At 42.3% G+C, this 25,881-nt stretch overlaps 1 protein-coding gene across 2 annotated transcripts; it reads right to left on the reverse strand.

Annotated features, from left to right (window-relative positions):
- Window positions 1-390: 390 nt before the first annotated feature.
- TIMM44 (translocase of inner mitochondrial membrane 44) lies at window positions 391-23,992 on the reverse strand. Of its 2 annotated transcripts, XM_049807214.1 has the most exons (13): window positions 23,943-23,992; window positions 21,654-21,761; window positions 20,996-21,166; window positions 20,412-20,492; window positions 17,779-17,928; window positions 15,096-15,235; window positions 14,501-14,586; window positions 12,531-12,623; window positions 12,056-12,180; window positions 10,398-10,448; window positions 8,325-8,414; window positions 4,494-4,604; window positions 391-773 (listed from the first exon to the last, which is right to left on the reverse strand). In XM_049807214.1, the coding sequence occupies exons 1-13, from the start codon at window positions 23,970-23,972 to the stop codon at window positions 654-656; spliced, it is 1,356 nt and encodes a 451-aa protein (XP_049663171.1). In that variant the 5' UTR covers window positions 23,973-23,992; the 3' UTR covers window positions 391-653. The 2 variants fall into 2 exon arrangements, with proteins under 2 accessions (XP_049663171.1, XP_049663172.1); XM_049807215.1 differs by lacking the exon at window positions 23,943-23,992 and having other exon boundaries at window positions 20,996-21,161; window positions 21,654-21,752.
- Between the last annotated feature and the right edge of the window lie 1,889 nt (window positions 23,993-25,881).

Genomic DNA, 25,881 nt, shown 5'->3' on the forward strand with positions numbered 1-25,881 from the left:
ACTCCAACCCTGCAACTGGCCTCGAGAACCTGCCTGATGATGCCAACACCTCCATCCTGACTCCACTTCATGCCAACAGAGAGTCATGTGCAAAGTCCTGATTGTATTTGGTTTGGTAAAGTGCAAGACACTGCAGCAACAGAAGGCTTATTGGTGCAACTTCGTACAAGACATGTATGTTAGCTAAGACCAACCTGCCTTAAAAGCACCTCTAAGATCTTTTCAGGGATGCTTTGAGGCCACCAGAGGATGACAGCAGATGGGAACTAGACCCATCACATCTCACTCTCCGATACCCACCTCTGTCCATCACTGGAAGCACTGGGAAACATACATGACCCAAACCAGCCTCCTTCAGCCACAATTAAAAAAGGAGCCAACAGCAGCTGCTAGTGTCTTAGACCATTCACGTTGAAATCTACCGTACATCCTTACAGTGCAATGCTACACAGCAAAATGTAAGGCAGATATGTCAGACTTGTCCAGTTCATTATAGGGATTGGTATAACGAGCGCACACCGAATAGCCTGTTCTTCGGAAAAGGAACCAGTCTGGCCTCTTTCCCCCACAGTCCATCATACAGCAGATGGGTACAAGTTCAGAGATGGTGTTGCTTCAAGAGAGGTACAGGAAGCCCTTGGATGCAATTCTTCTCAGAGAACCTGCTCAGTGCTTGATGAGGAAATGTCCAATAACCTCCATGCAGCATACGGGTTGAGTTCATCCTGGTCTCTGCAGAGTGCCCACACGTACAGCATCCGCAGAACCTTGTCCTGGAAGGAAAATCCTGTCATTAGAGTGTGCGTGATGGTCACAGACTTCCTAGCTCAGAGGTGATGGGGACATGCTCCACACTTCCTCCAGAGACTGTTCTTGGGATTTTTCTCTCTGGTTCTAAGCCTGAAGGTCCCAAATAAGGATAGCTCCAGCAACATCTTGTTGTGGTTAGAAACTCATCACAGTCAGGAACAGGTAAACTTTTGATTTCCAAAAACAAAACTAGGGTTTCCAAATATCTCTGTCTGACATACATTACCTGGCACCACTGCCATGTTTGATAATATTTGACCTTATTTCTAAATATAAGTTTCTCATTTCAAATTGGTTCAGCTGCCAGGCTGTATTGCTCTCTGTAACCTTCAATCAGGTTTAGGCTCTTTCCTGCGGCTCTAACTCTGCCTCTCCCACATCAACCTGCGAGCTGCATCCCCTCCCCACAGCTGTATCACTAGCTCTCACACTTCAATTTGAGTGGCTCAAATTAACAAGAAATTATTATCACTGGGTCTGAGGAGAGACAGAGAGTAAAAAACCCCAATATTTATCAATGAAAATCAGATCATACCAAGTCCAGCCACAGACACACACTAATTCTGCAATCAAATCTTTGCTGTGCAAACAGTGCTTTCACCGTACGGGGTTACAGACTGAAAGAAAAAACTCTTAAGCTTTTCCATCCTTGATACATGTACTAAGAATAACAGCAGTTTTGTTCATAGTAAGTGAATAAGGATGAAAACCGTATCTCAGCACATCCTGAGGCCATCACTCATGGTCTTATGAAAATAACTCCCTGAAGAGTCGCTGCAGCTACCTGTGACAAAGTCTCTGCCTCTCCCATAAGAGAGGTGACACTGCCCATCAGAGACTGGGCTGCCAGGAGCCCAAATCTGGCACAGTGTCACAGATCCATTCTGCAAACCAAAGGTTATTTTATCATCTAACCATTAACCATGGAGAGTATTTCCCTCAGACAAGAAAGTACCACTGAGGGATCAGACTGTGCATTGGCCCAGTTCCCAGATGTGTACTTAACTACTTCAGTTTTGATCGAATGTGTGAATCTTTATAGGTTATAATTTAGGTACACAAATGTGAGGGGGGAGACTTTCTGTACCAGACCAGTCATTAGAAAACTAATGCTTTAGAAATATCACATATCATAAAGCCATTTTTTTCTTGCTCAGTGTTTCAGAGGATTAATTTGTTTCAGCTCTGCTCAGAAGTGTTAAAAGTGATTGAAAACCTGAGTCATACAGATGTTTAGGATATGTCAGAAGGAAGAGCAGAAGGGACAAAAGAAGAAAAACAACAAAACTTTTGCCTGCTCGAGACAGGCTGTACATTGAGGTACTAATCACAGCAATGCTAACAGATCTTTCCTGAGTATAGAACACTAAGTATAAGCTCAAGATGACGCAGGTAACATAACTGATTTAACATTGCCAGTTGAACCTTAACCTGTATGATTTTTGTGATTCGTGATTTTCAAAGTCCACTTTGTAAGATTGTGTATGGAAGGCAATTTAATCAAACACTTCAGCATCAAAGCTCTGCTACATCTGGAAAAGTTTATGTTCTTGAACATAGGATTTCTGAAGGGATGAACAGCAGATAAGCTTAAGAGTTGCTGGTGATCTTGCAGCATGCAGTACTGAACAAGTAACACAGCTTTCTTCCTGGAAATGAGACGTGATGAAACATAAAAATTACGCGTTTCCAAAGCAGTGAGATTTCTGTTTTTCCAATCTGGTGCTTTTATTAATAGGGTACATCTTAATCCTCAATGTACAGTGCATGCTGCTGCATATATTCACAGAAAGTGGGACAGCAAACATGTGGACTCCCAAAGGCAGATTTCTATCATGGCCATGCATGCAAGGCGAAAATTTGTCCTTTAATCCCACAGGCTGCTATGACAAACAGCATCCTGTCTCACAGTCCTTCAGGACCTAATTTTAAAAAGATTCCCTTGACTTCACAGCATTGCTCAATGGGTCGTCTTAAGGCCTCATTTTCCCAGATTGATTTTGTGGTGCTCTATGGGGATCCCCTATGTTAACTACCACAACACGGGGTCGAACTCCGTCACAGGCTGCCTGGTCTCCCCACATCTCACTGGGGGTGAGCTTGCAGCACAGCAGTGGGAACTTGAACAATTGCCACTAGGTAAAATATCACAGCAATTACAAGCGTATGATTTCTATTTAGAGAGTTTACAATTTGAGACTCCTTCTTCTTTGAACGTCATTTGTTCAATACTCTGCAGGAGCAGCTCAGCAGTTAACACCAAATCATAGTTACCAGCCAGCCTGCACCTGACATTCGATTAAAGCTGAAGTTTTGTTTCCAATGGAGAATTTTAATGCATCTCCTTGATTTAATGCTGCTCCAGAGAAATCAGACAGCGAACAGACTTTGATATCCTGTTCAATAATTATCACATCAATATCTATCTTCTAGGAATGCAGTAATTTAATGCAAGAAATCACTATATCAGCTGCTCCTCCCCTGCAGTTGATGTGACAGATTGTAAATCAGTCCAGATGGGCCCCATCACTAAAATTAGTCCCTTTTTTTGTAAACTTACAGCCTGGACTGAAGAGAATGGCTGCAAAAAGCCAATATTTATTAAATGCATGTATTAATTTTAATGGAAGTCTGCTAGAAACTGCCAGCTCCGGGCATCTCACAATGTCCCCCATTATATATCATTAAGCTACTTAAACATTGCACAGACACAATGCAAGCCAGAGCTGTCTGGATAGCCAGCCACTTGAGAACAAAGGTATTCCAGAAAATGCACAGACTCCTCGAGCCTGCTGTGTCATTAACTCTGGTAACAAGCATATTCTGTGGTTACGTCTGACAAGCTCAGTTTAGCATCACTCACAGTAAAAAAGGCAGGCTGGATTCGCAGTGTTAAAAGCTAAACCACAGTGAACTACAATCCAGAGATGCCAGAGATTTGCTGCACAAATCACCCTATGTCAGAGATTCCTACTAGAAGCCTGTACCATGTACAGCATTTAATACAACTGGATATGGGAGAGTTTCCTGAAAGTAAAGGCTTGTGGCGCTGTAAGGTATTTTGTACTAGTGTAGTGAGGCAGTAGCCAAAAACATTAACTCGGTGATTTTCCCCATCTCCTGCAAATGACAACTCCAGCTCCCGCCCTGTTTGCCAAACATCTTTGTGCTCTGTTCTTATAGTGCCCTTTACGAAAGGAAAAGGGAGAAAGAAAGAACAGGATCAGGTGGAAGCTGTGTGATGGAGTTTTAATCTACAGCAGGACAGTTCAATTCTGTCCCAGAGGGTGCCAAAGGAGCAGAATTCGCAGGCAATAACTGCAGGCAGGGAGAGTGCTGGCCAGGCACACCAGCAACTGGAAGGGAAAGCACTGCTAGTGGTCATAGCTCCAGCTCCTCTCCTCAGTGTGAATTTAAAATATCCCTTTCTCTGTCCATGCCAGATGTTTGCAGACTCTCCTCATATATGAAATGGGTCGTAACACTTGGAGTCTGACAGGAAATAAATAGCCCAAACTGAGCTGAACCAAGACCTTACCCACAAGATGCAATATTACACATACCAGTGAATGGAGTATGTGCAGACACCCACTGCTCTAGATGCACCTAGATGAACCCATAACAACTGAGATGGCTAGCAGAGGACACAGGGAAACTGTATACAGCCGATAAGCATTACTTACCGGATCACCTTCCACCACTTCCCCTTTCTGGTTCTTAATTACCATCACAACCTGAGCCTGAAAAGTGATGATTAATACTGGTCCCTGCTCCATCATCTTCCCCATAGCCAGCTGTAATGAAAGAAAACTCCATTAGAAAACAGACAATTTCTGCAGATTAATGTAAAAGCATCAAGTATTTAACTACTATGACCTGACACTTCTAACAATCCCATCTTCTCCCTTAGCTGAATCTAGTTACTTTAATCAGGTTATACCTGCTTTGTTAATACAGATGTTGTAGACTTGATTGCAAAGCATTTTCCCCAAAACTTTCCCTGTACTTAAAAGCTTTCCCAAAATTGTTCTGAAAGTTTTCATAGTTTTTCCAAGTCTAAAAATCTGGGAAATGTGAACAAGCTCTGTTTCATTATTTCCAAATTAGAAACCAAAAATAAAAGAAACCCTGCTCTTAAAATAATATTTTCTGAAGAAAGTACATCTGAAGAAAGAAAAACATCTGAAGTTTTTTCTCTTGCTTTTAAATGAATCTTTGACAAGAAGTTGTACTGAACTAGATAAAAATAACTAGGTAACAGGACAACTTCAAGGTGACAACCTTTAGTTTGACAGGATTTTTCTTCCTCTATTCTAAGGTCACTCCATTAAATATTTGAAGAACTTATTAACTGAAATGCAAAGAGGAATGGAGAATTAAGTTTTGCTTCCCAAAGCTGTGCTCTTAAAAAATACAACCCTCTTTCTGCCTCTTTTGTGGGAATGCAGAATGCTACAGAACATCTTGCTCTTCAGTAACTCTGGAATTACTGGCTATGTTATCCAAAAAGGTAATCATACTACTCAAACTTAAGGAAGCATGATTATACTCTTTTGTATATGAGAGATACTGTTTCAAAAACATTGCATTTTATCACATAAGAATGTATCACAAGAGACAGTTACAAGACCATGCCATAATTCACAAAGGCTTTTTTTTTTTTTTTTTTTTTTTAATATATATTTTACTGTCCCCTGAGGAAAACTCAGCACTACTGCAATGCTCCTTTGCTTAATCGGAAGGAATCAGTTTCCTAGCTCTGCAATAGCTCACATCATCCCAGTCCACGCTACATTTCTGGAACCAGCCTGACTCATTCAGCAATGCATAATGCCTTCCACCCAAGTACCAAAAACCAGATCTCATGGCTCTTTGTCAGACCAGTTTCCATGACAGACATTTTATATGACGCCACATGTCATTGATAATTTGACAACATAAATCTGCATGTGGGTTTCAAGGAGGAGGAGGACCATATCACTGACCAGGCTGTATCCCTTATAGGCACAAAGACTTCCATACTGGTATTGCTTTATTTTTTAGTACTATGATCCCAAAAAAGCTGTATAATCAAGACAGTATTTATATCACTCCTCCCACACTAAGTTCAGAAACTCCGTTTCACAAGTCACATACTTAAAACTACATTTAGGCAGCCAAATAAATAGTCCTAATAAATATCAAGGATCAAAATATCATTCAATTTAAAGGCAGCAGATGTCTAGTGAAGTACAGAGTGCTTAAGCAGGTATCTGGAACATGAGTTCAGATGCTTATGTTTGAAAGACTTGATTTCATTTCTAACACTGCAGGCTTTGCAGCATGTGAATTCCCTTAAATCTTCTAAATGTTTGGGGTTTTTTTCCCAAACTCACTGAATTGTTTTTCTGGATGAGAACACTCAACATAGTCCCATAAATCTCCTATAGGGAAAGACATTTAAAAATTTAAACACACAACACCCTTTATCCCCCTCCCTTGCAATACAGACAGCATAACAAGAACTGCACTTGTTTATGTTCCATAACCATTTTCCAGCTAAGATGTAATTTTCTTGAGAAATTTCACGCAAAAATACAGGCATCTAAAACAAGTTAATAATGAAATGTCTCGCCAGCCACCACTCAGAAAACATGCACAGTTCTATACTAATTAGCACCTATAGAGGAAAGGTTATCTAGCATACAATGAAATGAAGTCTGCTAGACACTAACAATACAGAAAAACCTTTGGCTTAAGTAAGATGCTTAGAAAAAAGCAATCATGTTTATTACTTCCATAGCTTTAATTTTGTTAGACCACATTATTTATTGCTGAAAATAATCAAGAGAATTGCAGATGCCACAGAAATCTTCCTGCTCAATTGGCACACGCTCGCAGTTAATATTCAGAGTTACTAAATATGTAGGAATGGCTCCCTCTGAACCCAGACAGATGAGAGAAAATGAGAAGCCTATCAAGATCAAAAGGCAAAACAGTCCTAGGAAGAGGACCAGGCATTAGCCTTTTGTGTTAGGAAATGCCCTGTAAATAATCTTCTTGCTCTCTGTAAAGATATGTGGTCATTAATCAAGTCAGTTCCAGCTTTTCTTTCATAGGGCTACACAGGTCAAATGAAGTCTCTTGCTGTGGGGCATTTCCTCACATTTCTGGTGCTCTCCTGCACCCACTCCAGTTATTTAATCATGTGGGCACAAAAAGAGAGACTCCTGCACAGGGCAGCAGATGGTGATTTTTCTCTGTCAGTAGTCCTCCTTTCAGCAGACCACCAACAGCATCAGATTTTGCTCTCTCGGTTTTCCATGATGGATGCTGAATTCTTCCTGACTTCTTGTCTTGCAGGGGTGTGACCACAAGTAAGAAACATCTAGCCAGCCAATACACCCAACAGCATCTGGAACAGTTTGCACTTTCTGAACAGCATCCTTTTATCACCATGCTCCATTTCCATACCTTGGACCAGATCACTGTTGGGTTTAGACCCCTGTTAAATAGCTCTGTGTTCTCTGTTCCTATGGGAATGACCCTGCAGCTGGCTTTATGGTAATTGTCTGAATGGATTCAGCCTATAATTTTGAGTATAATATTGCACAGCTGCAGTGTATACCATAATACTCAGTTCCAACAGAAACACGTACTGAATGTTGCTGCCTTTGAGTTAGCACCTTTGATGACAAAGGCAAACAGCTGATTTGACTTCAGACTACTTCCACACACGTTTTAAAAGCACAGCTGCCCTGTTCCTCTTCTCCCCTTGCACATTTCCTTTGAGGCAGAGCTGGTTATGGGATATGAAAGGTCTGACTAAAGGTGGTAATTTCTTTGAGATACCTTTGCCATTGCAGGAAAGAAAGATCTGAAAGACAACTTGGGGGCCAGTGACAGATGACACTAAAGACTTAATTAAATGAAAGTACTACTGTAGACTTACTGCTAAGTGCAACAATAACACCTCTGGCTCCTCAATAAAGGGAAGCACAGAGAGCATTACAAACGTGCAGACATTTGGCCAGAGTCCCCAACTACCAACACTGCTCTTAAGGAGGCAGTGGCTCACAGTCATTATCTCCCCACTCATCAAGAGCCATCCAGAACATCGGTTAAGTCTCTCTAACAGCCATTCCAGCACAACACAACCTTGAGTCACAGAAGTTCTGTGCATTATCATCCAGAGTAAGCACCAACAAAGCCCTTCATGAAAGCACTGGGTCAGTACTATTTGCCTTTGTTATTAGCCTTTCTCAATCTATATGCTGGCGATTAAGACCAAGGTGCCCTAACAGAGAGGAGACAAACCACAATCCTGTAACTTAGGCTTGATCACACAGTAGCAAATCTGTCCCATGAGCTCTCCCCTTCCAGCAGCAGTGATCCGTTCCTCTGTTAGCAGGAACAGCAAATAACAGAGTAGCATGAGGCAAAAAAACAGCAGTCAGAGCAAAGAAGAAACACCCTCCTTAGGACATGAGTTTCTAATTCATCCCCCAAGGTGAAAGATAGAAAAGGACACTCACGTCAATGTTGTCAATGTCAAGAATCCTGGAGTGGAACTGGAGACCCATGGCTTTGGCTTGCTGGATTGGATGAGCAAGCTGACTGTAAGTCTAAATGAAGCAACAAACTTGTGTTACATGTTTGAATTTGTTCCGTCACAAAGAAAAAGGGATTTTCTGCTTAGAGAGAACCACCAAAAAAAGACAAGAAAAAAAGTCAGGTTTTTGCAAATATGCTGAACGCATATGTCTTGCAAGGTATCAAACAGCTACAGCAAATGCTCTGGGCTTCACATAACCAAATTCTCACTAAAAATCCCACCTTCCCTGGCCAGAACAGGAGCTCCACCATTCACAACAAAGTACACCAAGCGCACCTGATAGCCAAGGCGCTTGTGATTCTGATTTGACAGCAGACAAGGAGAAACAGTCTGGGAACCAAGCTATTTTCCTATACCCAGCCAGACCCTGGAGGCAGACCAGCATTTCCTGGCTCCTTTTAGGCACATGCACATATGCTTCATTATTTATGCATCGAGAACTGTTGTTGGAGACAGTGAATTTCTACTTGCTTCCAGCATTATCACCATATTCTTGGCAGGCATCAAACAAACAGGAGGCAGTCCCTACCTACCTCCCCACCATGGATCTTATAACCTTCATCACAAGCATTTAAATGCAAATATCCTACAGAAGTTACTGGCAAAGTCACTAGAGCGAAGCTGGAGTTACAGATCAGGGATTCTGAGGACAGTATGCAAAGACAGCTCTATGAACCACAAACTATACCTAAGCCAGTGGGCTGACAGCAACGTGCAGCTCAGCTGGTATACCTGCCACTTAAATTTTTGCTTTACTGATTTGTATTCCAACACTTTAGTGATCAATATCATACACTTAACACTTGTGGCATGATTCTGTTCAAGAGACTTCATCTCCTGGATTCACATTAATAGGACTCTCATCCTCCCTTGGCTTATTTTATGGATGATTCTTGACTTATGAGCTTAATTTTTAACTACAACTAGCTTAGAAGGGTTTGCTTTTTGTCTTATAAACTGCAATGAATTTGCTACTTCCCTCTAGAGATTTGAGAGGAATTCTATGGTGTCATTTCAAAGGTTGCTTGAACCAATAAAGAACTTTCTTTACTTTCAGACTGCTTTAAGTATCTTACTCTTATGTAATGCAATATTGTTACAAAGATGTTAATCACAACAACAACAACAACGCAAAAATCAAATACAAAAAATTGCCTCTTCTAGCGTGTGCACTTCCAGCCCTCTGGTGGTGGTGATCAGTAAGGAGAACATTTACTTTAAGCAGTTAAATTATTTCAAAACAGAAAAAGTGTGGGTCTGCACTGCCTACAACACAATTATTTTGGAGCAGAGTGAAGACCAGAACAAATGTCCATCTGTGTTGTCAGAAAAGGATCTGCTTTCACAAAGTGAAGTGGATAATAATGCAATCACTGAATCACAATCAATTCATATTTACGATTTCAAGAAGTGCATCCAATACTGAAAATCTATCAACAACAAAACAAAATTCAGTTTTCTGCAGTGAGATTATCTAGGCTGCAGATCATCTTATGCTGCAATTTCAGAAAAAACTTCAGCCTGCCAGGATTATTTGCTGGGATACTGTGGTGGAACTGTGTTTGTGTAGTAACTCCAGGGTCAACCTGACTCTGTAAGCAGAAAAGCATCATCTTTTTGGGTCAGCTCACATGTCTCTGCACCTTCTCACCCCATATCTGGGATACAGGCTCTACTAAAGCCCATGCCAATCAAGAAGGGCAGTGCAGAACTAGAGCTAATTAGACTACTTTGAGCTTACCTCTTGGTTCGCTATCTGTCTCTAAAGAAGCTCTTCTTTCATATCCAGACTACTGCAGAAGTTCAGCATGTACACTTGACTGCATTAGAGTTTTATAGTACGAACATGTTACACGGGGAAGCAGCTGGGCAAAGCAGGTAAGCAGCATCATAGATATAACAGTTGGACAGCTTGCAAGCAAAGAAAGCACAATATACCTACTTACAGGAGAGAATCATAACCTTTTCAGACATTTTTAGTAGCTCTACTTACTGCTTCATAGCACCAATCTTTGAGGATATCAAGCTCTCCAGACATCATAGCCTAAGAAAGGAAAATCAAATAAAATATGAACGTTGTAAATCACCTCCTATACCAGAGAGTTGAAATTATCAGCACTTACAGCAGCAAACTACTTTAAATTCTACATCTTGTGAAACCCTGAAGAAGGATAGGAACCTCAAAAGAGAAACAGCAGTAAGAACTTCTATAAACACACACATACTGAGTCAGATGTACATAAGCCTTCCAATAATTAAGATAAAAGCTATCTTAAACCTTCCTGTCCAAAAAGTCAGCAGAATGTACACTACCCAGACATCGTGGGAGGTGGGATCTAACAGAAGCAGGAGTACAAACAAGAAGTAGAGCTGCAGTTTTCAAGACTGCAAAAAATTCAGGGCACAGAATGAACAGAAGAATCATGCTGCAACTCATGAAAAGGTTTATCTTTAAAACACGGTATAATAAACACCTGGAATTCATAACAAGACAGATGCTGGGAATTCAGCAGATTTCAAAATAAAGCTAGTTATACGTGTCAGGGCATTTTTCAATATAATGCCTATAAATCATACTTGATGGCGTCTGTAAGCTGGCTGCCTACAGTTTGAAAAAACCTCTCCTGTGAAAAATTCATTCTCCAAGAGTCAAAAGCCCACTTTTTGCAACTTCCTTTAGTGACATGGCACCATTAGGAAAAGCAGATTCACTACAACAGGCCTGTCTTATTTCACTGTCGACATTACAGTTCCAGTCACAGATCTGATACACAAGTCAGTCACTACAAAGACAGCAGTGACAAAACCTAACTATGCATCAGTTTCGATGTTTGCATCTGTAAGCACCAGATTATTTTTTTATTCACCCTATAATGCTACCTCATGTGTATTAGTATGTATCAATGTGAGATACGATCACTCACCGCAATGTATTATAGGATGAGAAAATAACACTTTGCTCCCTCAGCATTTGTTTATCTCCTCAAGCCTCAGTTTTTCCGTCTCATACAAATCTCTCATAACAATTTCTGCTGTACTTTTTCAAATCCCATACTTTCACTCTGTCTTTTCTGACATACAGTTACAGTGAGAGGAACTATATCCATTTATAGTTGAGGTCACATCCTTCATCAGTGCTATCCTCTCAGTGGTTTTGTACTTCAGTCTTTAAAAATATTAAGCTCCACATACTTCCTTGACTAGTGCCAGAAATATTTTCACTGAACCATTTGTCATGACCTGGTCTTCTTCCCAAGCAGTTACAGATCACTTAGAATCCAGTAGTACATAGTACATTCTTTCCCTTATCAATATTTGATATCATCATTTTCCCAGTACTCTTCATTCACCTACTTCACATTGATCCCTCTGACACCCATATCATTTCTCATGGGAGAAGATGGTTAGTTGTTTTCGAGGCCAGAAAAAAATTTGATAGTCTACTAAATTATGAAATATGGTTTTAAACTAAACTGATATGTGGGATTCTTTTCCCAAGGTTATCTCATGTTCTGTGCAAAGCTGGATGCTTGAGAAGCAAATACTGTCACAGTTTTTAATTTTAGCATCAGAAAACTAAAAGAAAAATCTTCCACATTACAGTAAAAAAAAAAACTCAAACAAATGCATCATACTTTACCCCCACCTTACCTCCAAGACATTGGGGATTATATCATACTCGCATTGCTTTAAAAAACGATCTTTGTCAAAGGATGGATCCACTTTGAGTATCTCTGTCAAAACCTCAGACATTTCCGTCTTCGAGAACAATCCACCTAATAAAACAATTCAGTGAGACTGATGGCACGACAACCGCCGCCAGAAAACAAGATAAAAACCTTTGGTTATATACCAGAGGTAAGGAACAGTCACCTGGGAATGACTGCAGACTTTAAGCTAGGCTTGAGATTTACCCCATATAAGCACTTGACACCGCACTGCTCTTCTGATCCTGTAGCAGGTTGCTACACTGCATGATACTGGATAATGATCCATGCAAAATATTATAAAGCTCCAGAATCTGTCCCAAAGTTTAGTAACACATGGAGGACAACAGCACTAACAGTCACCAGGAGCAGAGCTAAAAGGCTAGAGAGGCACTTTCACAGCAATGGTGAAACATTACCTATTAAGTCAGTGACTTTGTCTGTGACAGCTCTGGAAGCTCGAATGAATGCATTATCGCTTTCATCATACTTCATTTTCATTTCAAAGAACCCTGAAAGAAGAGGAGACATGAGCAGCAGCAGTGTCCTTCCACTACATTCCTGAATTAGGAAACAACATGCAATGGGTTGCAGATCAAACCTGCTAGTTCTCTTCTAAATCTCTGTGTTGATTAACAAGTATCAATTTCAAAACTTTTCTCCTCATCTTCCTGCAATGTTCTTAACTATTAATAACTGTCACTGGGAGAATGATAGTTTCTCTGACTTCAGCTGCCAGAAACTCTGGACCTTCTATGCAGATTTCCAGATAGAAAATACACTAGACTTGCTTACACCAGTAACAGTCTGCTTACACCCCTTGAGATTCAGTCTGCTACAAGGAGTAGCAGGATGCAAAACCAACACCAGAAAGTTTAACTGGGCGGAGGGGAAATCAAGAATAGACCTTAAACCTTGCCAATTTTTAATAAAACAGTGCTACATCAGTAAGGATGCAGTTTTTAAGCAGCTCTATGTACTTCTCAACCTTGATAAGAAAGCAAGCCAAGCATGTCACAAAACTACAGAATGCATTGATGGGGAAGGAGAACTCCAGCAAAGCAAAATCTCAAAGGCAAAAAGAAGGGCAGGCGTGAAGAAAAAAAAAAAACGCAAAAAAAACCCACCCAAAACCAAAACATTTAAGCAAGCAGGCATTGTTGCAACAAACTAAGGGCTCAACCAACCCATTATCTGTCTCTGGACATCATCAGATGGACCAGAACTGCAGAAGGTAGTTGCAGGATAATGGGACCTGCAGGGAGGCTTCTTCCCACCACATCAATTAACATTTGGAATCCTGCCCTGAAGCTTGTGCTCCTTCCAAAAAACACAGTGTTCTCGGTACAGGTACATAAAGGGAGAACATACACTGTAGAGCCTGCTACAGCCACAGCTGCAGTGTTGCCCAAATTGCAAAACCACAGTCTTGGATGCATAAAATCTATCTAGAGAATGCACAGAGCTCATGCAGATGCCACAGGAGTGGAGGATGCAACATGTGGGGAGTTTTAGGAGCTATAAGCATCTCTTCTTGGAAAGGTGCCGTGGTTCAACTCCAGCTAACAAATAGGATATAAAAACCTATTCTTGGATACCTCCCAAGGAGCTCCACTTTAAAAGAAGTTGTGAAGAAACACAATCCAAAGTTAATTGTATGTTGCACTTTTACACGGTCTTTTTGTTCCTTAACAAGTCATTTACCCTGCAGTACACTGGCAGCAATTATTTTGATTTGTTGAAGGATTCTGGTCTCAGGCTTCTTTATGCCTTTCAGAAACATTAAGTGTCTAGATAACTATCAAAAGTTATTGCCCACTGCAGTACAGATATTCAGTATTTTTAGGTTTTGCAATAAAAACAGAAAGGATGCAAAGTCCCACACATTCCAGAGTTCTAAGCAGATGACAACAGAAACCAGCTCACTGAAGACAAGATTTTTCCTCGTTACAAGCTCAAGGTCAGGGAGAAGAAATCTGCCTGCCCTCTCCCTGGTGACATGCCTGCATGCATGCCCTGGCTTCTTCCCAGTGCCAGAGTAGATCTGACTAGAAAAAAAAATAGAAAAAAAAAAAAGAACAGAGTTCAGTTCTCTTTAAGCAATGGCGAAAGCAGGTTTTGGTACCTACAGGGAGCAGGGACTGATCAAAAACAATGCCTGACTGGGGGAGGGGTCCAAACACAGATGGAGCAGCTTAGAAAAGCTGCAGTGTTGTCAACTACGCCTACCTCCCATTCACACCACCTCACAGCAACAGCTACAACAAAAAAAAAATGGCTATGATTTGCATTATGTTGAGACTACTTGCACAGATGGCATTAGATCCAACACAGCAAGAATCAGAACAGGGAAAATAATGTGCTACTCCTTTGTCTTTGGAACACTTACTATTGAAGACCACATTGTTGTCCTTGAAATCCTTCCACTGCTGATACCATTTTGAGTCTTTATGCAGCACCACACCCATGGCCTCCCTAGAAAGTGCAGAAAACATGGCTACTTGTGAACAAGTAACTTACAGTTACTTGTGAGAGTGAGAATAAAAAGGAGGACATCCTGACAAGTATCACTGCAGCATGCAGTATCACTGAGGCTCATACACCACATAAATGATACACAACTTAGTGGAGCAAGGCAGGCAGAGAAAGCAAACAAGCTCAGACTTAGTCCTGCCAAACGTAATTCAATAGCAAGACGTTAGCACTGAGAAAACATAACACATGTGCAAGTCAAAATTTCCTGTCAGAACATTATGTACCCACTTCATAATTTTAAGTACCCAGTTTCACCATCAGAAGATTCAGTATCATCAACTTATGCTGCAAATCTGCTCTCAAACCTACCTGCTCTGCTAGGTCACGCCTCACCCCACAGCCTCACTTCAGCACTTTGATTTTAACCACCCCTGACCCATAGTTAAGTTTTAAAGTTTTTATCAAATTATACACAGAAATATTCACCCTAAATTACATCCAATACGTACTCATTAGCTTCAAATATTCGCTCCTCTTTAATCCTCTCGCCTGAGAATTCTGTTCTTTTTCGTAGTCGCTCTGGACGTTTGTAAGGACCAGTCTGCCCTAAAACACTTTCATCTATTTCCTTCTTAACGGTTTCTACTCCCTGAAAGGAAAAGATCCCTATTAGGTTGATTTACAGTTCCCCACCTTTCCCAGAAACTGAAAATTGCTTCTGTTGAAGAAAAAAAAAAAGAAAAAAAAGAAAAAAGAAAAAAAAAGAGAAAAAAAAAAGAAAAAAAAAAGGTGAGACACCACAGGTTATTCTCCTCTCCCTTACTCAGCAATTGCTTCTTTGCTAATGTCTACTAACAAACACACCAGTACCAACACCGTCTGCTTAAGAAGTTAACAGACTAGGACAGCAAATGGATGGTTGTATTGAATCAAACAAGAAAAAAAACCAATATAGTAGAAGCAACGGACACAGTCAAACCTTACAGCTGATAAGGGGGTAACGTCTACAGAGTTTAAATTGGAATAAATCACATCAGAGGAAGGCAGGTGTATCAGCCCCCAACAGCAGCCAGCAGCTGCCAACAGAATGACAAGCCCCAGGCAGACGGAAGAATGATTCCTTGTATCCAAAAATAGAGGAAAAGAAAGACTTCACGACACCAACAACTAACTGCAAAGCCACCTGAAAGGTCAACAAAACCCAGGTTCTAGGCCCAAGCTTAAACCAACAGAAGTCTTGCTTTCCCCAAAACAAAAAGGATCCTCACTTTTTATAGAATTCTAGACACCTTCTAGCTGAGAAAATAGCTTCAAAACAAACGGGTTTTGCCAGAGAAGAGATGGCGGCGGGGCCAGGGGATAGAAATCACAGTAGTGGAGCTTATATTAAAGGAGAGAGAGGAGATATTCTCCCCCTCGGGTGAGGCTACATCAAGAAAAAGGACTTGATAAATCTGGACTGATATACATCTTGTCGGTGAACAGCAACATCCTTAGTTCAGATTCTGCCAAGAGGAAGCTGCACCCTACCGCAACCATTGTTGGGAATTTTTGTCATACACTTCAAGAGGGATTGGGACTAAAAGGCATTTTTAGTGTTTCTCCTTTGTCTTGGCTGCTCTACTTTTATTACTGAACTTTTGAGCAGTACTTTCTCTAATGACTGTACCTACAAAAGATCTGTTGCACAGTAAGTACACTTTCCTATTACAACTAGACACATGCAGGCAGAAAGGGTTGGTTGGTTTTTTAATAAACACTCCATACAGCTTTTCCCAATTTGCCTTTTTATTTAGAACATGTAAGTTATGTAGCCCAAAGCATCATGTGGCTTTATGGGGGCTGTTATTTTTCAACTTTATTTTATGCAGGAATTTTCTGGAGAACACACCAAGCGTCCAACACAGCATTGCAATATAAGCCATCCTCCCCTAATGAAAGCCAGTGTGACTCCTTCCTGAAGAAAGTTACAACACTGCTCAGGGCCTAGATGGAATAGATATCAGAGACCTGATATGAAGCAGAAATTGGAATTTAAGTGACTTTAAACATCAAGGATAAGCAAATAAAAAGCTCCAAAGCTCAGTCTGTTCCTACTGACTATAAAACACCATCTGAGGGACCTGGCAGAGAAGAGAACAAGACACAAGCCCTTGTGGATATCATCTAACTCTAGATTATACAAATAAAATATCTCTTAAATACTGAAGCAATGGGGATCTCAAAATGAGACTACTACTACTACAATTTCTAAGATAGAGTATTTGGGTTTCTGAAGCAGTAGACTGAATATTCTAAATTCTACATACATACTAGAAAGTAAAGCAAAGCTGTAAGAACTGTTCATAGCCTATAAAATGTCTGTGAAACAGTTATATCTGACAATGAATCAAAAGGTTTACCCGTTTACAGGGAAAACAAATCTTTAAGCCTCAAAAAATTTACTTTAAGGTCCTATAAAATCATTGCCTGCTCATAAGGTCTGGCCTAGCAGCCTGCTTCATAGAAGGAACAAACAGTTCTTAGATTAGAAGGCTGCTGCAGTAAGGTAACAGGTTTCATTACAGAAAAAGAAGAAAAAATAATAGTGTATAACGTGACCTGCAGCTATGGCTAGAAGTGACCTTTAGCAGATGATGTCTTACTAGAAACACGGAAAGAGGGGAACTGACATGACTGATGCAACTGATACTCCGCCTGGCCTGGTACCTCCTCGTACAAGGGCTAAGGCCAAGGCTTCAGAGAAAGCATGAGAAACCAGTCAAGGGGAACACTTCTTTTTAGGCTAATTGCCAGTTGATTGGGTGACATCAAAACATATGAGCACTTATGTATTTTCTAGAAAAGGAGAGCTTTAAGCAAGCCAGTTTTTTCCCCCAAGAGTACCACTAGTACCTGTCCACAGAAGACATTTGCTACCCTACTCCACAAGCACAGCAACCAATTTTTTCAGTAACACATTTTAGCAGAAGCTCAGCTGCTCGAGACTTACACTTTTCTAGGGTTGTTGAGTGAATGCTAGACCTGCACAACACATCTCCTGAATTTATCAGCTTCTTCCAATGGCTCACAAGGTCTTGCTGTAAGAATTTTGCATTTAATTTTATACTCAGCACAAACTTGCGCATAACTTCCATGTTAATGAGCTGTGTCCATAGCACTGTGTCCTACAGAGGCATAGGACTTACGTACCTGAGAAATAGCTTTGAAGGCTGCCGTCTTGCCTAATTTCTCTCCTCCTTTTGTCACTGACTCTGCAGACTGCTTTGCTGTTTTTGCTGCTTCTTCCACACCTTCCTTTATCTTTCGGCCAATATCACTCTTACTTACTTCATCCAAACTCTGCAACAGAACAGAACAAGAAAGAAAAGGTCATTTAAAGTGAAAACTTATTCAAAGTAAGTCCTCTTTGTGAATGCTAAAGATCTCCTAATGCACACATGACAAGACTAACCAAACCTAAGATGAACACACAGCTAAAAGTCACAGGGGAGACTTACCAGGACACAGTGGCTTGGCACTACAGCATCAGTCAACACTTCTGTGCAGAACAACAATTTTAGCTACTTGTGGGACCATACACATTTGTAATAGTTGCTACCCGTAGATTTAAAAAAATACATTTTTTCCTGACATCAACGAGAAGGACCAGTGATGCCAGAGTTAAAATACCCTACCCCTTTCTTTGAAACAATCAGGTAGCTCTCACTTCTTAAGAAAAGGTATAAAAGTGGTTGAGATAGCTCTTTGCTATGCAACTCTTCCTGCAAAATTAGGAAATGCTTTTCTCAATCTAACATCTTCATATACATCACTTTGGCTGTGTTTACAGAGCCAGGATCTCATATGGAAGAGGTTAAAAGGACTCTGACAGTAGCTAGTCACCCTTTCATTCTGAACTGGCACAGATCAGATTCTCGATGATCTCGGAAATCTCACTGGCAGCAGGCAACCAGTCCTGGATAGGTCACAAGCCACAACCTCAGAGGAAGAGAAATGACAAGGTAACAGTATGAAATGGTTTTCCCTGTTTTTCAATGAGATCTGGCTAATAAAGATGCTTATAGCACCCTCCACAGTACTGAAAAGATAATGGTTATGTCCACATCAGCAAAGAGCATTACGTCCACCTCATAACTGTACACACAGTTAAGCTACGCCAAAGCACTTTTAGATGGAATGAGAGTGAAGGAGCACAGCAGAGAGTGGGGACCAGGTCCACAAAAACTTCTTATTGCACAGAGTTTAAGTCCAGTGTTTGGCTGGCTGTTTCCCAGTGGGGTTCCTGCACCTGACTGCAAGTGGTGGGAACAATCACACAGGCTTTGATCTTAAACCACTGCTGAAAACAGCTAAATTGACTCTGCTCTGAAGCAGCCTAGCCATGAGCATGAAGTCCGTGTACTTCAACTGACAGATGAGGTGTAACTTACTGCAGATGATCTTCATACTCCCTTTAAGAGAAGGAGCATAAGTTTTCGGTCACCACTGATTTAATTACTCTAATCACTACAAGGGAGAAACAAGATTCAGGTGCCTGGGAGTAACTGTCACAGCAACAGACGCTGCAACAGCAGCCCTTCTCCAACTCTTCTAGCTCAGTGCCACCTCCCAGGTACTGACAGGTCTACAGCAGAAGGAAGGCTCTCTCCTCCTTCTTGTGAGAGCCCTGAGACTCACAGCAGTTGGTGCAGTCCGAGCATGCAGGAATCACTGGGTTACCAGAGCAGCAGGCCCTGTCCTGCGAGTCATTCCCTGTCTTCTCTGGAAGCAAAGGGGGGAGATGCTGAATGGTTGTGGACTTCACAATGTTGCCCATGCTGAGAATGGGGCAGAAAAGAAGGAACAAGGAATAAAAGGTCTTGCATCCCACTGAGGACTGCCCAAATAGCCCAGTTTTGTACCAGCTGAATTCACAGATACTGTAACACTGCAGATCAGCTTCTACAGGTGCCACATGCACCTGATTTATTCCACATTTAAAATACTATCAGGAAGACTCCTCAGAAATTTACTCCAGAGACAAAAGTCAAAGCATACTAAATACTCAAATACATCTGCTGCCTGGATGAACTCGGACAAGAAATGAAGTAAGTGAGCACAAGCTGCAGTGCTTAGTCCCAGCCTAAAAAATAACTTGAATTCAATTGCTTAACAGCAGATCTACATATAAACAGCGATCTTGAAAGTCTGAGCCTAGAATGGAAGACACTCATACCTGTTAGGTATGAATGACGCCTGCTCCTCCAGGCATTTTGTTATTGCCAAGACACAGAGAGCCATGGGATCACTTACAGCATGCTGAGAGGAGAGCACTTCAACTATACCACCAACACTTCTACTTACAACACCTAGAGCCTCTGATGTTGCAAGTCTTTTTCAACACACAGCAAGAAGCCCAAAGCCCTATCACATTAATAGCAAAAAGTGTCTGTGAAGACCATCACATCTCCTAAACAACTTTCGTGGATGATCTTCCAGCACTGCTCTAACTGCCCTCCAACGGAAGAACCACCTTCAGGCTTTTTTTACTGCTAGACAATGCAGAACCATAAGGACCATCTCCAGTCTGCAAATCTGAGAGGAATCACTGGACAGTGCCTGTCCTCTGACCATACACTAACTGAATAAGAATCTATCATACACTATTGCTGCAATTTTGTTAATGACTCTGGCCTTAAAGATTCAGAATAGTGATCACCTTTGGAATAGCAACCAGCTTGCACCAAGAAAAAAAGAAAGGGTGATAATTCAAAGGCACACAAAACACATAACCTTAGAGCAGAGCTGCCTTAGGGAAAGGTTCTTCCATAGCTGCATTTTACCTCTTTAACTGTACCAGTTATTTCTTCAAGTTTCTTTTTAATCACTTCTGAGGTCTTCACTGTTTCAGATTCAATGGTTTTCTGTGGAAAAAAACATGCTGCATGTAACTACGAGGACAGAAAATACACAAAAACCATTTAGCACATAGCACGCACCATTAATACTGTAATTGAGGGCAAAAAGGGCTACATCTTAGGGAGCACACTACTTGAATAACCAGCGTCAGCATTTCATTTTTGCAAGTAATGCTGTTTATAGTTCTTCAAAGAATGCAAAAGAAGTATTTAAATACTGCCAACATTAAATTTAATGTATCATTATTTTATCTGCTCATTATTTGGCAAATCCAGTGAAGGGTCTGCTAGAAAGATTTTCAAAAAAACCCAAAACACCACAAAACCCAAAACACTCTAAGGCATCCATTTACCAGTCAGTAATTCCAGCCAAGCAGAACTTCTCATAAAAATAGACATGCTGAACTAAACAGTTTGTTTGCAGAAAGACTCAAAATTTACATTCAGAACAGTGATAGCTCAGTGACTGGGCCATGAAAATATTAAAGGAATTCATGAGGAAGACTTACATATTTCCTCCTTGCTTCTCGAAGCGCATCAGACTCTTCTAGCTTTTTAGCTTCATCTCGGAATTTTTTAATACTTTCTTTCATCTCCTTGTTTTTTGCTAATTCCTGTTTGATGTTCTCCACAAAACCTGATATAAAACCCTTTCTTCCTCCAGAAGAGTAGCATCTAGACTAAAGAAAATCATTACATGTTGCAGAATCCAAAGAGATATTAAATTAAACAAGTATCAAAGCCAGCAGGTAGATTTACTTAAGCCAAGCACTGGGTCACTTCTAACATATTAAATGTTGTGGAAAACCTTGAAAAAGCAGCAGCTTACCCTCAAAACAGCCAGATGCCCAACACATTTCTAATACCCTGTGAAGTACCTCTATATAGCCATTAAAAAAGATGCTTCTCCAGAGGAAGTTTAACTCCAGAGGTTAGTTCAGGCTGAAACAACTTGGTAGATGAAGTTACCAGAGCACCACTCCTGAACTCTGTCTCTTGGACTCAGCTACTACAAAATTCCTTGAGTTCATCAGATGTATCTTAAAAAGTGGAAGCTTTCAACTTAGAACTGGTGCTTCTCAGAAACATATCCACATCTAGTAGATCAGTACTCTAATGGGAAACAACTTTCCGCCTGAAATAAAAAAAAATCAGCTGTTAACCAACCTGATAAATCTCCAAAACAGGCCTGCTCATTCTATACACTGTACCCCTGTGGACTGCAGGAACCGGGTATCTTCTGGATATAAGCCATATGCCACTGATGAGACATTTCTGCAATGAAAACATAAGATCAGGGGTTAGTGCACAATACAAGATGACAGGAGTCTTAAAAAGAGCCAGGGGAAAAAGGAAAGAACACTGTAAATAGAAAATATTCACTGGTCTTCTGGGAACACATCCTAAGTGCTCCAAGAAACATTGGAGGCTGGCTTGGTAAGACTCATCCATGAAAACTCTGTTATGTGTTTGAGCAGCACTATATCCACTTACAAGTTCATTTCGATAAAACCAAAGTTGCGGTCCAAAACAGGGCAATACACTTTTCACAATCACTTGCGAAAACATACGTGCTTCACGGAACCCTGATTTTATGAAAACAGTGAACACAAGTAAATCTACCCTTGAGTTGAGACGTTTGTTAGCGATGAGAAGCATACCGTTTTTTCTAGGAAAACTGGCTGCAAACATAACTTTCTCCTGACTGTGCAGGAAACCCAGGACCCCTCCGTATATATTTGTGCTGCTGGGAGTGAGAGACAAACACCTTTTGCCTCGAGTCACAGAACAGAAAAGATACACTAGATCACAGAATGATCACTGAGAAACTCTGCTGCACATTGCTGAGATCACAAGCTGCAAATTCTCGCATTGTGTGGCCAATCCTTCAGTCCATCATCCTATACTGAAAGCAGACTATGCAGAGCTCGTAGATTCTTGTCTTTACTCCCTATTCAGCCTATCCCTGGCCTCTAGTCAGGCAAAAGCTGAACCTTTTACCTCAAACTAACCTCCTAATCTTGATGATTACCAAATCATGCAACCCAAGCTCTTTCTCTACCAGACCATCTCTCAAACTGCTCATCCTAAAAAATATAAAAACCCACAGAAAAACCCCAAATCAAATGGTCTTTGCCAATAAAAGACTTCGGAAAGCAATTTGTAAGCAGAGAATATTTAATTCTGTGTCCAAGCTAACAATAACATGTCCCTCTCTTTATCAGGCTCCTAGATGTTGAAAAGATTTTGTAAAGAGCCGCACCATCCGGTCCTGTGGCTTCACTGACGGCACTGCCAAACACCACAAGCTAAATCCAGACTTTATGTCTGAGAAGTAATGGCATAATTGCCCCACATATCCTGCTGGCCCGAAGACATGCGCTACATTAACTCACTGTTTTCTGCGCTTCTGTTAAATCACATCTTTTAAATTCAGCTCCCTCTTATTTATTGCCTCTGTAGTTATACCTAAGTTGGATTGCTGAACTAAAGTCTATACCAAGGAAGGAAATACCCCCCTCAGCCTACCTTTGAACTTTGCTGCCCAAGTCATCGCTGAGGCCAGGCTTTGTAGCAAGCAAGAATAAGCTAGGTATTACATGCATACCTTAAAAATCTCTATTAGCTGTAAGAACAGCATTAAAACCCGGGGCAGACTGCCTACTGGATTTAACTGACTGCAGTTTGTGACCAACGGAGACATTCTTCCATGCGACTGAGCAGAAACGCTTAGTTCCATGTTTAACGTTGGGCACAAAAGATCAACCACTTTCAAAGCACATCATTCTACTAAGTGGCTTTTAAAGCCGGAACCTTTGCATTCAGTTCACACACCCGTTCACCTGCTCGACACAGTGGGAAAATCTCACGTTTAAATTCAAACCTTGCAAAAGGCCATCGGTGGAGCAGCTTAGCCTCACAGATTGCTCTGTGAAGACTCCCTGGAAGCTCCAAAACTGATCTGGGCTAAACGGGCCTGGGCTGTCCCTTGCTGAGCTTGACGGCAACGCAAGAAGGGACACCGAAGCGTGGAGAAGAGCCAGTGCCCGGTTCCACTTGCCCTCAGGCGCCTTCAATGCGGGCCTGACAGCCCTCAGGGCAGGGCCGGAGCCGGGCCGGTCGCTCCACCTCAGCAGTGCCGGTACCTCCGCAGCGCCCGGTGTGACCGGGCAGGTGAGAAGGGAGGGGAGAGGAGGGAACCGGCGGCTGGGCCCGGCTCCGGACGGCACCCGCCACCCCGGCCCAGAGCACCGGGCGCTCTTCGTGCCAGCCCCGGGGCTCCCCCTCACGGCGTCCCCAGCTCCCGGCCGGGCCGGGCCGCACCACACGGGGCGGAGGACGCGGCCCGCCGTTCTCTCCCGCCGCCCCGCCACAGTCCCAAGCGCTCATCTCCGGCCCGCGGAGCCGGCCCGGTCCTCAGCTCTTCCCCCCCAACAGCCACCGCCCCGCGCTCACCCGGCAGCCACCGGCCCCCGCCGCCGCCATCTTCCCAGCCCAGCGTGTGACCTTCTGCGCGGCGCCGCGCAGTGACGTCACTCCTGCGCGCCGCCCGCCGCCACGTGGCCGGGGAGGAGGAGCGATGGCGCGGAGCGGCGGCACCGGGACCGGAGAGCCCGGATCGGGCGGGAGGTTAACCCCCACCGAGCAGGGCTAGAGCGGCATCGCCGTGCTCCGACGGCCCGGGAGACGGTTGTGCGGGCCCGGCCTGCCGGCCAGGCCCCATCCAGGCCCGCTCCCAGGAACACGCCGCACCGTTTTTCGCTAACATCATTATCGCAAAGCAAAACCCAGCAGGGCTGGCTTGTTTTTTCTTCTCCGAAGTACAAAATACCGAGTGATGAGTCTGCTCCTCCTCCTCCTCTAGCACAGCAGCATCCCCCCTTCCCTCCCCAGGAGGACTTTGGAGGAAGGCTTCCTCCTCACAGCAGCAGCAAACGCACCCCCTCATACACAGTTCATCCCTCCATTTTCTGTGATGGCAGGGTGGGTTGAGGTTTACCTTCAGTCAGCACAGCTGCAGAAAAGGAAACTGCCTTACTGAACTGTAATGTTAAAAAAAAAACCACCACAGGTGAACTACAGCTGAGTTTAATGGGGCAGTTTCATCACAGGAGTACTTCTGTTGGTGTAAGAGGGGTGAGAGGGAGGAGAAGGGGCTGTTGGAAAGGCGAGATTCTCCTTACTGAGAAAGCAAGGGTTTGACACGCAGAGGGCTTTCTGAAGCTTGTAGGGAAGAGGGTGGTGGGGAGAAGGGTTAAGACACAAAGATCAAGTTGTGACTTTTTTTTTTCCTACATAGTAGTTCTAAAAACAGTTAGAGCACCCCATTCAAGCTATTTTTCCACAGTGAGGATTTCTGACACCACTCTGGCTCTGGGAGCACAACACAGTTGTGTCACAGAGTAAACACAGGCACCAGCAGCCGACCTTGCACCAGACAACAATTTAACAATTACAGGTGATTACACTTCAAACAGCTTCCTGATGGGATACAGTGTGGATGACAGCTTTGTGCAACAAAGCCTGTGGGTGAATTTTTAGTGGTCCTCACTCCTCACTCGCTCAGCGTCATCAAGATGATACTGATGTATCTCGATGGGAGAGACGACAGAGAGGGAAGCGCTACCACTGCCTCTGAGCCAGCAACATCCTGCTGACAGAATCAAGCCCACAACACTGTCTTTTTGTTTCCCAGTACTGGAAGAAGAATTTAATTTTAGAGGCTATGCAGCTCTTAAACTGACGAAAGGGCAAGAAACCCTGTCTTCGGCATAAAGCTTCAGCTCTCCTCCTGCCACAAGAATTCCCACTCAAAAATAATCACTTTCAATTTGTGTTATTAAAACTCTTACTTGTTGCAGGAGAAGGTGAAATATTCCACCTTCTACCCTTCACCTGCAGCAGCTGTTTGCCACTTACCTGCTGCACCCCACCCCGACTGGAACCAATACACCTGTGTGCACAGCCCCCACTGAAATGCTCCACATTAGAACAAAAAAACATGAGGTTTTTAAGTCCCATTTTCAGTTCAGGCCGTCAGAATGGCACTGACACAACTGAAGGTAGAGGATATTTTATTGATTTTTTTTTTTTTTTTTTTTTTTAAATCAGCATTGCCACTGGAGAGAAATGAAGCTACCAGCCTTTTGCTAAGAGCGGTTATCAATTAGGTCCGATACAGGAAAGGGAAGTCCCCTGCACCCCAAAGACACTCGAACACTAATGCGACTGCGCAAATGCATCATTTTAAAGAGCAGTTCATACTCTCATAAACCAACAACCAAGAGGAACATTCTTGACACTTCACAAAAGAATACAAATTCTAGTTTACTGAGCTCAGTTTACAGGTATTTTTGCAAGCATAGGATGTGCTGCCAGTAACGGATGCTGTGAC

Source organism: Accipiter gentilis, chromosome 8 (genome assembly GCF_929443795.1).
Source record: "Accipiter gentilis chromosome 8, bAccGen1.1, whole genome shotgun sequence".
Classification (NCBI taxonomy): Eukaryota; Metazoa; Chordata; class Aves; order Accipitriformes; family Accipitridae; genus Astur; species Astur gentilis.